General features: G+C 43.8%; 1 protein-coding gene across 5 annotated transcripts in view; it reads left to right on the forward strand.

Annotated features, from left to right (window-relative positions):
* The window catches only part of DIP2B (disco interacting protein 2 homolog B), a 70292-nt gene that overhangs the window by 50043 nt on the left and 7731 nt on the right, over positions 1-12518 (forward strand). For 4 of the 5 annotated variants that reach the window (XM_054806930.1, XM_054806932.1, XM_054806934.1 and 1 more), the window contains 18 exons: positions 776-840; positions 1113-1206; positions 1754-1873; positions 2658-2772; positions 3412-3551; positions 3771-3907; positions 4201-4281; positions 4762-4889; positions 5663-5777; positions 6758-6959; positions 7365-7474; positions 7615-7695; positions 8252-8375; positions 9104-9225; positions 9848-9959; positions 10432-10541; positions 11187-11317; positions 11881-12049. In XM_054806930.1, coding sequence (XP_054662905.1) covers positions 776-840; positions 1113-1206; positions 1754-1873; positions 2658-2772; positions 3412-3551; positions 3771-3907; positions 4201-4281; positions 4762-4889; positions 5663-5777; positions 6758-6959; positions 7365-7474; positions 7615-7695; positions 8252-8375; positions 9104-9225; positions 9848-9959; positions 10432-10541; positions 11187-11317; positions 11881-12049 — 2156 coding nt within the window. Of the gene's footprint in view, positions 1-775; positions 841-1112; positions 1207-1753; positions 1874-2657; positions 2773-3411; positions 3552-3770; positions 3908-4200; positions 4282-4761; positions 4890-5662; positions 5778-6757; positions 6960-7364; positions 7475-7614; positions 7696-7930; positions 8027-8251; positions 8376-9103; positions 9226-9847; positions 9960-10431; positions 10542-11186; positions 11318-11880; positions 12050-12518 lie in introns of all 5 variants that reach the window. The other variant, XM_054806935.1, reaches the window with a different exon arrangement.

Consider the following 12518-nt stretch of genomic DNA (forward strand, 5'->3'; position numbering starts at 1 on the left):
TGTCTAGAAAGTTAACAAGTCTGTTCTGATGAATCAAAACAGGAGCAAATGAATCAAAAATGGAGCATTCTCCAATGAGCTTGAGTCCCCCTCTTGCTGTACTGATCACCCATTAAAATGTCCTTCCACACTTTTGTCCTTGATAGCGTGTGTAAGTATCCAGGTGCCTCTTCCCAGTTCTGTACTAGTCGCATGAGGCGCTTTGACTAACCCAGAAATGGAGATTGGAAATTGCTGGTGGAACCACAGAGAGTTCTGCTATAGGATGTGGTTTTAGTCTGGTCTACCTTGTAAATCAAGCTAATTTATATATCCATGAGTGAAACCTTATTTTTAGAGCTATATGTCATAGTACTTTAAAATGCAGAGTGTCTTTTGGAAGCCATCGCTTTAATTTCCATTGCTTCTGGGAGTCAGTGCTTGAATGATGTTCTCTACTCTCTTCCCCTGCTACTGCTCATACATAATGAGATTAAGACCCTTTCTGTTTTACTGATGTACTTTACAGGCTGGAATGTAATTTTCTTGCAACTTTCTGGGATGTGTTCCTTCTCTCAAATTGATGTTCAGTTGTGTTATTTTGCATAACAAGGAACTCTGACTAGTAAAACATATAATCAGACAAACAAGGCTCTGTACTTGCTACATGTGTATGTCTTGGAGCAGATCTGACAGATTCAAATGACAGATTCAGACATGTGCAGATTTTAGCATAAATAATGGTCACGGCTGTCCTGGCACATTTCACTTCAAAACCACAACTTTCTTTTCCCAGGTGAAACGATAGTGAATGTTCTGGATTTTAAGAAGGATGCAGGGTTGTGGCATGGCATTCTAACGGTGAGTTGAGCCTGTAAGAACTTTCTGAAGCATTTCATAACTCTCTATAATTGCAGCATTTGAGGAGATGGTTGAGGACCATTACCTGTTAAGTCAACCATTTCTCTCCCTGCTACATCTGCAGTTCTCTGGAGGAAGTGTAGAGGCATCCTCAGTAAACTTACGTGAATTCATGGTGGGGTAGGGGTTGATGGGGAGTGAGGCTGACTCCTGTTTCTGCTTCGTAATGGGTTTTGTGAGCCCTTCTCTGAAAGTCTTTTTCTGCTTTTCAGAATGTAATGAACAAACTGCATACTATCAGTGTGCCCTATTCTGTGATGAAAACCTGTCCGCTCTCATGGGTGCAGAGAGTTCACACCCACAAAGGTAACTGTGTTTGTTCCACAACTTTACTTGAAGTTTATCCTGAGAGGATAAATGAGTGAGGGGCATTAAAATCTGAAATGCTTTAGAGCCTGTCGTCTTGCTCTTCCATGACAAATCCCAAGGGCCAAAACTCTTAATTTATTTCTAAATATGCACCACATCCTAATGCCATGTGAACGTCAGCGAATGGGATGGGGACCTCAGAGTGCCTTTTATGAGACCAAGAAATTAGTTGAGCACGGCAAGATCTGTTGATCCCCAGTCCTCACCGAGGATGTTCAGATGGTGATCGTGATTTATGCACTTTGGAGGAGGGGCTGCAGTAGTGACAGACCCTGGCTCAGGTGGTGGGCAAACGGCCCGTGTGCCGCAGCAGCTACTATTGCATGTTGGGATTTGCTGTTACTGCAGGCTCAGTTAATTAAGGCTTGCTTGCTTTAGTGAGAATTTTCTCATTTGGGAGTGTTAGAGTGTATATTTATATGAAAATGACTCATGGAAAGCTTTTATTTGTCCTTACATGGGGGTTTTTTGTGTCAATTTGCAGCAAAAGTTGCTTTAGTCAAGTGTCGAGACTTGCACTGGGCCATGATGGCCCATCGAGACCAAAGAGACGTCAGTTTGAGTTCTCTACGGATGCTGATTGTAACTGATGGTGCAAATCCTTGTGAGTATGCACATCCTGCTGTTTTCAGGAGAGAGGTTTCTCAGCTAGTTGTCTCACAGGCTCAAGCTTAACTCTTTTTGCAGATACTTCCGAGAAGGTTTCAGTCAGGGCAGCTGTCAGCACAGAGCTGTGGATTGTGGTACTTGAGCACCGGGCGGAGGGGTTTTCTGTGCTTTCATCCTTTGAGTATGAGTTGTGAAAGATACCACAAAGTAAGAAACAGGAGAGTTGAATGGGGAGCTCATGTGTGTAAAACAGAATTCGGGTAGACGCAGTGAGATTGGTTTTAAATTGCTCACAGAAGATAAGGTAAAGGCTTTTAAGAAGAACTTTGAAGGTGAAAAAATCCCCAGAAAAATCTGCAAGGAATCTGCTGTTGGTGAAAAGGCTTAAAGAATGTTTGTCTAGATGGCACCAACTGGAAGGGATACTTGGAATACCGTTAGGCCTGTTTTGATTTTGCATGCTGCATGGAAACAGACCCTACATATGTTGGAGGTTTGGAAAGTATTTTAAGCCTGTTGTTGTACCCTGAGCATGTAACAACTCTGAAGCAAACTGGAGGAGAAAAGCAGACTTGTTTAAGAGAATATGCCTGTTCTAGTGCCTTCAGTAGGCACTCAAGCTGCTTTGTGGCTGGTATCTTGGAAGGCGCTATGTGGAGTTCTCAGAACTGATGCAGCGCATATACTCTGCAAATACAGCGCACTTATTTCTAGGTTATTTTACAGACAGTTGTTTAAATCAAATGATGTAAAGTCATAGTGGCATATTTTCTTTCCAGGGTCCGTTTCCTCATGCGATGCCTTCCTGAGCTTGTTTCAGAGCCATGGGCTCAAACCAGAGGCAATTTGTCCATGTGCCACATCCCCAGAAGCGATGACTATTGCAATACGGAGGTAATGGGCATACTGCATTGCAGTCTGCTTGCTAGATTAAGTGATCCCGGCTGAGGTTTGTTCACACAGCGGTTGGTCATAGTTGACTTAAGCATGTAATAAACTCCACTGACATTTACTGTGTGTGCTCAGGTATTTGAGTTGCTAAGTTGTGAAACATTTCTCCTAAGATATGAGTGCTTTTTTTTTTTTTTCCTCTAAGATACGTGGCAGCTCAACAGTGCCTGTAAGAACTGTGCACTGCTTTTTCCTACTTTTGATTTGCACAGCTAGTGTGGCGTTCTTGAATCTGAGATTAACTTTGCTATCAGTTTGGACAGTCATTCTCATAGTCTGTTTCTGTCCGTTGCTGCCTTCTGTGATAACTAGCCCTGTAACTGTCTGGCCTGGGAGGTGGCATTTGACAGGGGCTAAGCTAAAACGCTGGAAGAAGAGTTGCGCTTGCCCAGGAATACGGTTTCTTACTGATCAATGTGGCTCTTCCGGGAGGCAATCTATACTGCCATCTCACAGTTTTAGATCTGTTATGCAAAGGAGAGACACTGAAATATGCATATTTCTGTCGCTGCGATATCTTCATCCGAGTCTAATAATAGCCTGTGTGCCTGATTTAGTGTATTGATTTTGTGTCCTTCAAAGGCCTGGGGTCCCTGGGGCACCTTTGCCTGGAAGAGCCATCCTGTCCATGAACGGGCTGAGTTTTGGTGTGATCCGTGTCAACACTGAAGATAAAAACTCTGCTCTTACTGTCCAGGATGTTGGCCATGTGATGCCAGGAGGTAAAAATGGGCAGGAGTCCCCTAAAAGACTTTTTTGCGAATGGTCTGGTATGTTTTAGAAAAAGAACTGGTCAATGTTTTGTCACATATTCAGCCTCAGCATTGGGGGAGTTTAGGCAGAACCCGTACTATGTTGTCATATCTGTCACGGTTAAATGTGTCAGCTCTTATATTGGGTAAATCTTGGGGACTATTTTACCAATGCGTGATTTGTCCTAGGAATGATGTGTATAGTGAAACCTGATGGACCACCTCAGCTCTGTAAAACAGATGAGATTGGTGAAATCTGTGTCAGCTCCAGAGCAGGAGGAATGATGTATTATGGGCTGACAGGGGTGACAAAGAATACGTTTGAGGTATGTATAGTAGAATGCATCTTTCTTTCCCCATTTCCTGTGTAAAACTGATAGCTTTGTATAATCTCTTGGTTGCTTTTTAAAAAGATACACTGAAAAACTCATTACAGTTAACATTCGGCGTTCCCCTTTCCTAAAGGTCTCATGCAGTGCTAAAATGGTGACTGTACCAAGGATTCCTTCCCCTTCTCCTCATCCCTTCACTCGCATGTAGTGCAATTCTTGATGTAGGGAATGTTTTTCTATCCTCAGGCAAATCCACTTTGCCTCCCATGTCCTCCCTTCTGTTGCAGGTTATCCCGGTGAACTCGGCTGGCTCTCCGGTGGGCGATGTGCCATTTGTCCGTTCTGGCTTGCTGGGGTTTGTTGGACCCGTACGTAATGCAGTTTTTGAGCTTACATTGCTTTATTCCTTTGTTCGTGCTAATAGCCTTCAATACTTAAAAGCATTTGGGTGCAGAAGTATGTGTAAGGACAGTTTGCTGTGGGTAAGACACTTGAGAGTTAATGGATTTGCCTGAGACAGTAGGAACTCTTACTTTTCCAGCACATTGTCAGTACATTACAGTGCCTTACTGTGTTGCTTGTTACATTTTTAGATTGCTAATTCTTCTAAAACCAAGTGTAAGAAGCTTTTTGTATGGCAGTTCTGCTATGCGTGCTGGAGTGTCTTGTGTCGCTGAGTGGCTAGAGTGCCTCTCCTAGTTTAGTCATAAATGATGTAATCCAAAGAGCAAGAAAACATGCTCTATACAAATTCCATTGATCTAGCCATAGTTATGAAATATGCAGATCAAAGACATTTGAATATCTGCATTCTGTAAGTTACTCACAGATACCTTTTTATCTTTCAGGGCAGTTTGGTGTTCGTGGTTGGAAAAATGGATGGATTGCTGACAGTTAGTGGACGTAGACATAATGCTGATGACATTGTAGCAACTGGACTGGCAGTAGAGTCCATAAAAACAGTTTACAGAGGAAGGTTAGCAAATAAACCTTGGCCCTCCCCGTAAGCTTCTGCATGTAAGATAGTGAAGCAGGATCTTTAGTATGATCTTCGATTTCTCTTCAGTAACTGGTTGTTTGGGTAGCTCAGTTAAAGTACATACAGTTTTGGTTTAGCCAGTAATTGGCCTGATCCTGCCCCACACAGGTCTGTTTTCCCCACTATCCTGTCTGGCTTTTCATCAAGTCTGTGTGCTCCAGGGGAAGGAATCAAGTAACAAGATAAATCAGCAACACGGAGAATTTAATTCTCTGTCTCTGTAGAATTTACTTTTAAGTCCCTGTAGTAGCTAGCTGCTGGCTGATACTCCGCAGCAAGGAAGAGTTTCATTAATGGCCAAAGATACTTAATTTTATTTAGCAGTTGTGGATATAATTTTCTAGATCCTCAGGCAAGGTTGGAGCTCATGTCTCTAAGACTTAACAGGAGATTTTAAGCTCCCTACATCACGTAGACGCTTTTAAAGCTTTTATCGCATCAGTGATTTGCCACAGGTTGGAACAGAAATGTGATAGCGGGTTGAGAGGACAGGGGACCATGTAGAAATGTCATTGGAAGGTGGAATTAATCTCTTACTTCACAAAGCCTTTCCTTTTCGATTCAGTTTTAATTGTCTGATTTTTTTTTTTTCCTCTCTTTGCTCCATGGGGATTTTTTACGAGTTCTGTCTTTAGTCTGTTTCCTTGGCTTCCTATTCCCAAGGAGTAAAACTGGAATTTGTGCTAACATGGCTCTCACCTTTTCCTTAGGATTGCTGTGTTCTCTGTGTCCGTCTTCTATGACGAGAGGATTGTGGTGGTTGCAGAGCAGAGGCCAGACGCATCTGAGGAGGACAGTTTTCAGTGGATGAGTCGAGTGCTGCAGGTAAGCCCGCTTACATAGGTGGACGAGGTGAGTTTGTGCCGTTTTTCAGTGCGTGGGCAGATCAGAGGCCATCAGCATGCCTCAGATGGAAAGAGCACAGGCTCATGATCCCTCTTGGCACGGGGTATTTTTACAGGGTCACAAGCTGGGTACATCTGCTGCGTACAAGCTGTTCTGTTACGTCCTGAAGGTCCTGGGAAGGCGGCTGCAACACAGAATAGCATAGGCTCTGACAAAGTGGTCAGCGTTATGCTAGCAAGATGACTGTGTAGAGAAACATAGTTGCCTCGGCACTGTAAAGCAGATACAGTGCTCAAGCTTAGGAGTTCTACTTTTAGTCTTGGATCATGCTGGTGCTTAAAGTTGTGCTTTAAAGGCACCCTTATCTTTGGAGATGCATTTTCAGCAGGGAGACAGTAAGCAGAGAAAGGTTAAAACAGCTGAATGAGTGCAGTCCTAAGGAAGCAGAATGAAAAGCAAATACTTTGAGAGCTGCCTGCATTGCATGTATGTCATTCTTGGGAATGATGTTTCAGGTTGTGAAGTATGCAAACTGGGGAGAAAAATCGGGGAAGTACCTGGTGGTCTGAATAATGTATTAGATGCCTGAATGCTGAGGCGGACAGAAAGGAACAGAGTGTAGTGGTTCAGAGGAGACAGATGGATAAAATCCTAAGATGAAAATCATATGATTCATCAGGCAGCTGCATATATTTTGGGATTTTGGTCATGAAAGATTTAAAAAAAGGATTTTTTGTATATGAAATGGACTATAAAGGCAGGGATGCTAACAAGCACTGAACTCTTTCCATAGGGCTCGCTGATGTTACAGAGGTGAAAGGGAATGATAGTGACTGACTTGCTCCTCCAGTACCTTATAAATGCAGGGATTTGTCTTGCAGTACGTCAGTGCGGCCAGTAACAGCAGACTGTTCTCCAGTAGTACCAGGAATTCAAGTGACCATCTTTCTTTTCTCTAGGCAATTGACAGCATTCACCAAGTGGGTGTGTATTGCCTTGCTCTTGTGCCAGCCAATACATTGCCAAAAACTCCATTGGGAGGGATCCATATCTCTCAAACTAAACAGCACTTTCTGGAGGGCTCTCTGCATCCGTGCAACATCCTCATGTGCCCACACACATGTGTGACGAACTTGCCAAAACCCAGGCAGAAACAGCCAGGTAACATGAACCCCTTTTGCTTAATGTTAGTAAACTGAAGTTCACAATTTCAGTCCTAGGAAGCTGTGTGATGCCTCCAACACCGAGTGTCCTGCTTGCTGGGGACCAGAGCTTGGCCCATGGCCGGGGCGTGTTTGAGGCCTCTGTGTGTGTGTGTCAGGAATTTTGATTCCTACCTTTTGACCTCATGGGGATTCTCTCCACTGATGACTAGGAGACTAGCAATGCCCTCTGAACTCTATCAGTCAGGTTTCATTAGCTCTCTTCTTGCATCCGTGCCCAGGAGCAGTGGGATCGTCCAGGGAATCTTTGTCCCTTTGCTCTCCTGCAGATTGCAGTTCTAGGCCAGCTACTCCCCATTTGCATTAAAAGTCTAGTTTTCATGTGGCTGTTCTTTATCAACAGGTGTTGGCCCTGCCTCTGTGATGGTGGGGAACCTGGTTGCTGGGAAGCGTATTGCTCAAGCTTCTGGAAGAGATCTTGGTCAATTAGAAGACAATGATTTAGTTAAAAAGGTAAATCAGTATTTGTTACAGCTAGAAAATGGGAAAAGAATTTACCCTACAGCTGAATACAGAGCAGCAACGTGAAGTGGACTTAAGTACTGCCTCTGAAGTAGAAGCACTAGTATTTAATTACTGCCTCTCTGTTTCAGCACCAGTTCCTGACGGAGGTGTTACAGTGGAGAGCTCAAGCAACTCCTGACCACCCACTCTTCCTTTTATTAAATGCCAAGGTACAGTCAGTGCTGAGTTGTTGGGGTTTTTTAAGGTCCAGAGCATGTTATTCAGCACAAGTTTGAGACTGGGTTTAAAATCTTTTGCCCATTCCAGTGTCCTCTATTTAGTTTCTATATTGGATTTTGCCCATGGATTTGTAATTTAAAATTTGAACCTTTGAACCTGTAGGTCACTTCATCTAAATGACTGTCATGGTTCAATGCTTCATTTTAAAACTGAGCGTATTTGTAGGTCCCACTGGTTCCTGTATCATTTAATGGTGTATCCCTGTTGAGTATATTCTGGCAAGGTTCTGGTGCAAGAAGACCTGAACTGACTCCCTGGAAGGTAGAATTCTCTAGAGCAGATCTAACTCCATCTCTATCTTTTTGATATTGTAGTAGATAATTGGCTCATTGAATGCCAGCAGCCTATAGGTATAGCTAACTAGTAGCTATAGACTCATGCTAGCAAGCAAGTTTGGGTTTTGTTTTTTTTTTTTTTTTCCAGTGGCCATTTTACTGACATGTGTTGTGTCAGGCCCTGTTTAGAGCATTTTTGTCTCCTTTCAAGGGAACCACTGTATGCACAGCCACCTGCCTTCAGTTGCACAAAAAAGCTGAGAGAATTGCATCAGTTCTGTTTGACAAAGGACATCTCAATGCAGGAGACAATGTGGTGCTTCTTTATCCTCCTGGTAAGCAAGTTTTAATAATGACTGCATCCCACTGTGGAAATGCAGCATGGTCGGTCTTTGAAATCTCATTGAGATCTGGAAACATAGGAGAATTGCACTGGTCACCTTACCAGAGACTCCTCAGCTCCTGGCCTACTCAGATCTTGTTGTCCAAAGTCACGTTGCCACTTGGCAGCTTTTCATCCAGCATGTAGTTTGCTAGGAGAAATGGCAGGTGGCTTCTGGTAGAGACTGGTGCTGTCGCCTTTAGCCGTGCAGAAAACGGGCACTTCGTCCGAGGTCGTTGGGTGCCTTTTCTCAAGCAGAAGTGCGGTCTGCCTGCTGTAATCACTTGGCGCGTGTAAGACGCTCACTGCTAGCGTGAGGTGCTCTCTGGTGTGTGTACTTCTTGCCCTGCCAGACAGTTTTTTTTGTCCTGACTGCTTTTTGAGTCATTTGAAACTTGGGACATTCTTTTCCCTTAAGAGGGGTATGGTTTTCTGTGCAGTCAGTCTTCTCCACTTTCCCAGTCCCCTATCCCAAGCTTTCTTAGCTTCCTTGTTGTGCCGCCCTCGGTGTTTGGACTGCTTACCTTGCACATCTGTATTGTGGAAGACACTAGCGTGTGTACCTTCTTCTAACGGAAATCGTAACCGATGCTTGGAGAAAAAGTCCTCGGGGGAAAGGCCAGTGTCACCAGGGTGTCCATCCACCAGTGTCCTACACTACAGCCTATCGTGTCCTTGCAGGCATTGAGCTAATCACCGCGTTCTATGGCTGTTTGTATGCTGGCTGCATCCCCGTGACCGTGAGACCACCTCATGCTCAGAGCCTCACTGCTACTCTGCCCACTGTGCGAATGATCGTGGAAGTGAGTAATGGGGCTGTAGCTGAGAGCATGGCTGGAGCGCTCCTGCTTCGGCCTCTCACACTCGAGCGGTTAACACGGCTGTCCTGACTCCCACGCTGTTTACATGACAGCGGTGATTGAAGCACGTCTTACAACTGAAAGACAGTGCTTTCATTCATAAAATGCAAGAGAGAACCACCTCTCCTTATTAATAGATGAATTGCTATGAAACAGGCGGCTTCTGAGAGATGCTAACGTGAAGTTAGCACTTCAGATTCCACACTGACGCTCCTTACTGCTGCGCAAGTGCGGATCCTGCTATTAGTTACTTTCCCAGCCCAGTAACCAGGAGAGGATGCCGCCCCATTATAACCACGGGGAGAAAGCTAGATGTGGACTGTGTAATATTCTCTCCTGCTCTAAAGGTCCTGATGTGGTTATTTGCATTTTAGTCTGTGTTTGGGGTTTTAGTGAAGGAAGAGTAGAGATCGGTGTTGCAAAAGCCAAAGAAATCAATGCCAGTTTGCTAGGGGAGGCTGGCTACAGATGGAAAAATACACTCTGAACATCACATCTTGCAATGACAGTGCCACTGGGAAATGCTTTTGTCTGTCTGTCTTTTAGTAAGTGTTTATCTTTTTAGGTCAGCAAAGCTGCCTGTATTCTCACAACCCAGACCTTAATGAGACTACTGAAATCCAGAGAGGCGGCTGCTGCGGTAGATGTGAAAACCTGGCCAACCATCATTGACACAGGTGTGGTCCCTGAGCTAAAAGATGTCTTGAAATTCTGTCTAGGCGTTGCCATTGACTTCCAAAGGGACTGTCCCCCATTTCAGATGCTAACTGATGGCTCTTAAGAATTTGTTTGGATATTTAGAAAAACAATCCAAGATATAAGCTAGGTCTGACCTTGTTTACTGACATCTCTCCTGCATTTGTTGAGCTATGTGGGGAAAGTAATTTCACTGAAAAGCCATGTTGCAGACAGCTGTTAATCTCCTTAAGACAAGAGCAAGTTGCTCTCTTCTCCCTTTTCCTGAGAATATGTAATTTTCTACATGGGAACTGTGGCTGGAGTCTTGTCATACACTAGTCTGTCGCTTTTGGAAAGAGAATTAATGGAAAGCTTTTATTGTCCATCTCGGGCTTTTTGAAAGTTGCGTTTTCCATTCAAATACCAGTTCAGTAATCAAAAATTAACCACGTTTGTTCCTTTCTTGTACAGATGACTTGCCCAGGAAGCGGCTGTCTCAGATCTACAAGCCACCTACACCTGAAATGTTAGCATATCTAGATTTTAGTGTTTCCACAACAGGCATGCTTACAGGAGTAAAGGTATGGCAAAATGGTTTGAGAGACGGGAGTTTTGGTGTCTTGTCTTTGGCTGATATTCTGAACCACCTCTTCCCTCACCCTCCACCGAAGCTGGCTCTTGTAGCTTAAATAAAGACCATGTTTTCCTTCGAGTAAAGCTATGGACTCGCCGCAGACAGTGCAGTGTGACTTTGTGCTGAAGAATTAGTTCTGCAGTGTAGGAAGACAGGTCTGTACAGTGGGCATCGGGAATTCTGTTGCTGCCTCCCTCTGGAGAGCTGCCTGTTAGGAGAGCAGTGAGCGATGAGTGGCGTAGCCATGAGCTTCTGCCCTCCCCCCAAGAGCAGAGATGGAACGCAGTTGACAGAGAAGGGGATAAGAAACTAAAAACCGAAAGCCTTAGGCTGTCAGTAACGATCGGCTGTGTTTGGAGTCTGAGATGCCGAAAGCTTTTAAGCTCTTGGTTTCACTATTTCTGGTTTACTGTGGCTCAGAGGGTTCTGCAGTGCTCTGCCCCTGCTGCGGAAGACAAAGGAAGAAGAAACATCGTTCATGGAGAAGTGTTAGCAAGGCAAACCTATCTTTATTGGTACCTGCCTGTCTTGATGAAGTCCTATTTTGACGTCCTTGAACTTCAGCACAGTTTCTGTGTCCCTTGTGTTGCAGATGTCCCACGCAGCAGTGAGTGGCCTGTGCAGGGCAATCAAGCTGCAGTGTGAGCTCTACTCCTCTCGGCAGATAGCAATTTGTCTTGACCCCTATTGTGGACTAGGTTTTGTGCTCTGGTGCCTTTGCAGGTATGGCTTCTGATTAACACGTGGCTGGTTACAAATGGGAAATAGCAGTCCATGTCTTTATCTGGTCTAATTGCAGACAGATTATGTTGACATTACCAAAGTGACTAATTTACAGTAAGGGGAGGATTTGTCTTTGAACTGACAATAATATGTTCCCTTTTCCTGCAGATTAGCAAGATGTTACCTTATTTTGATTATGCATATTTGTGCTGCCAAATATTACTGGCTCCAGAATGTTTCTCTTGCCTTTCTTCCTTGATTATATGTTGCAGTAAGGGAGTTTTCATTCTGTAACTGTGTGGTTGAGCCAGTTCTCTTCCTTCACTCCGACTGTGTGTGTGCACGTTTGTGTATAAATTGTTATTCTTGTACACTAAGTTGTATTTTTAAAACAATGTTGCTACAGAAGGTGGGCATTGGAACTATTATCAGTTTGCCTCAGATGCAGAGTCCCACAACCTGCTTTTAGTTTAGCAGGATTTAACATGAAAGTACAGGAAATATTAGTTTAAAGATAACTACACGCTACACAAAAATGTTTTCTTCCTTAATGTTCTTCACAGCGTGTATTCTGGACACCAGTCAATTTTAATTCCTCCTATGGAGCTGGAATCCAATCTTTTTCTCTGGTTATCTACTGTGAGCCAGTATAAAATAAGAGACACTTTCTGTTCCTATTCGGTCATGGAACTGTGCACAAAGGGACTTGGAAACCAAGTTGAAATGTTAAAGGTAAGAAATTTCCTGAATGTTATGTTACATAAATTAAGGAAACTGTGATAGTAAAGCACAGTGATATGATTGTAAATACACCAGTTTTCCTGTTGTACAAGTCTCCAGTCCACAGATTGCTCAAAAAGCAAAAGCAACAAAAAATGTTTGCAGCCTCAGGAAGTGAAAAGGATTGGAATTGAGTAGGATGTACGTATTGCAGGGTAGGTAGCACATTGCCAGTGAGTGTCAGAGGCTGCTGGGCAAACCTGAAAGAGAGGATGCCAGCAGCAGGATGCTATGCAGAAGAATTGCTTATATAACAGTCTGCAGTGAAGGCTCAGACCAGCACATGATGTAAAGCACACATGTTAGGCAATTTGCTAAATAGAGGTGTTTTCTCCTTGGAGATGAGAGGAAGGAAAAAAAATTAGCTACATAAAACACTTGAGGTGGCTTTTTGCAGGGTTTTACTGAAATAGTGTACTCC

This window comes from Grus americana, chromosome 31 (genome assembly GCF_028858705.1).
Source record: "Grus americana isolate bGruAme1 chromosome 31, bGruAme1.mat, whole genome shotgun sequence".
NCBI lineage: Eukaryota > Metazoa > Chordata > Aves > Gruiformes > Gruidae > Grus > Grus americana.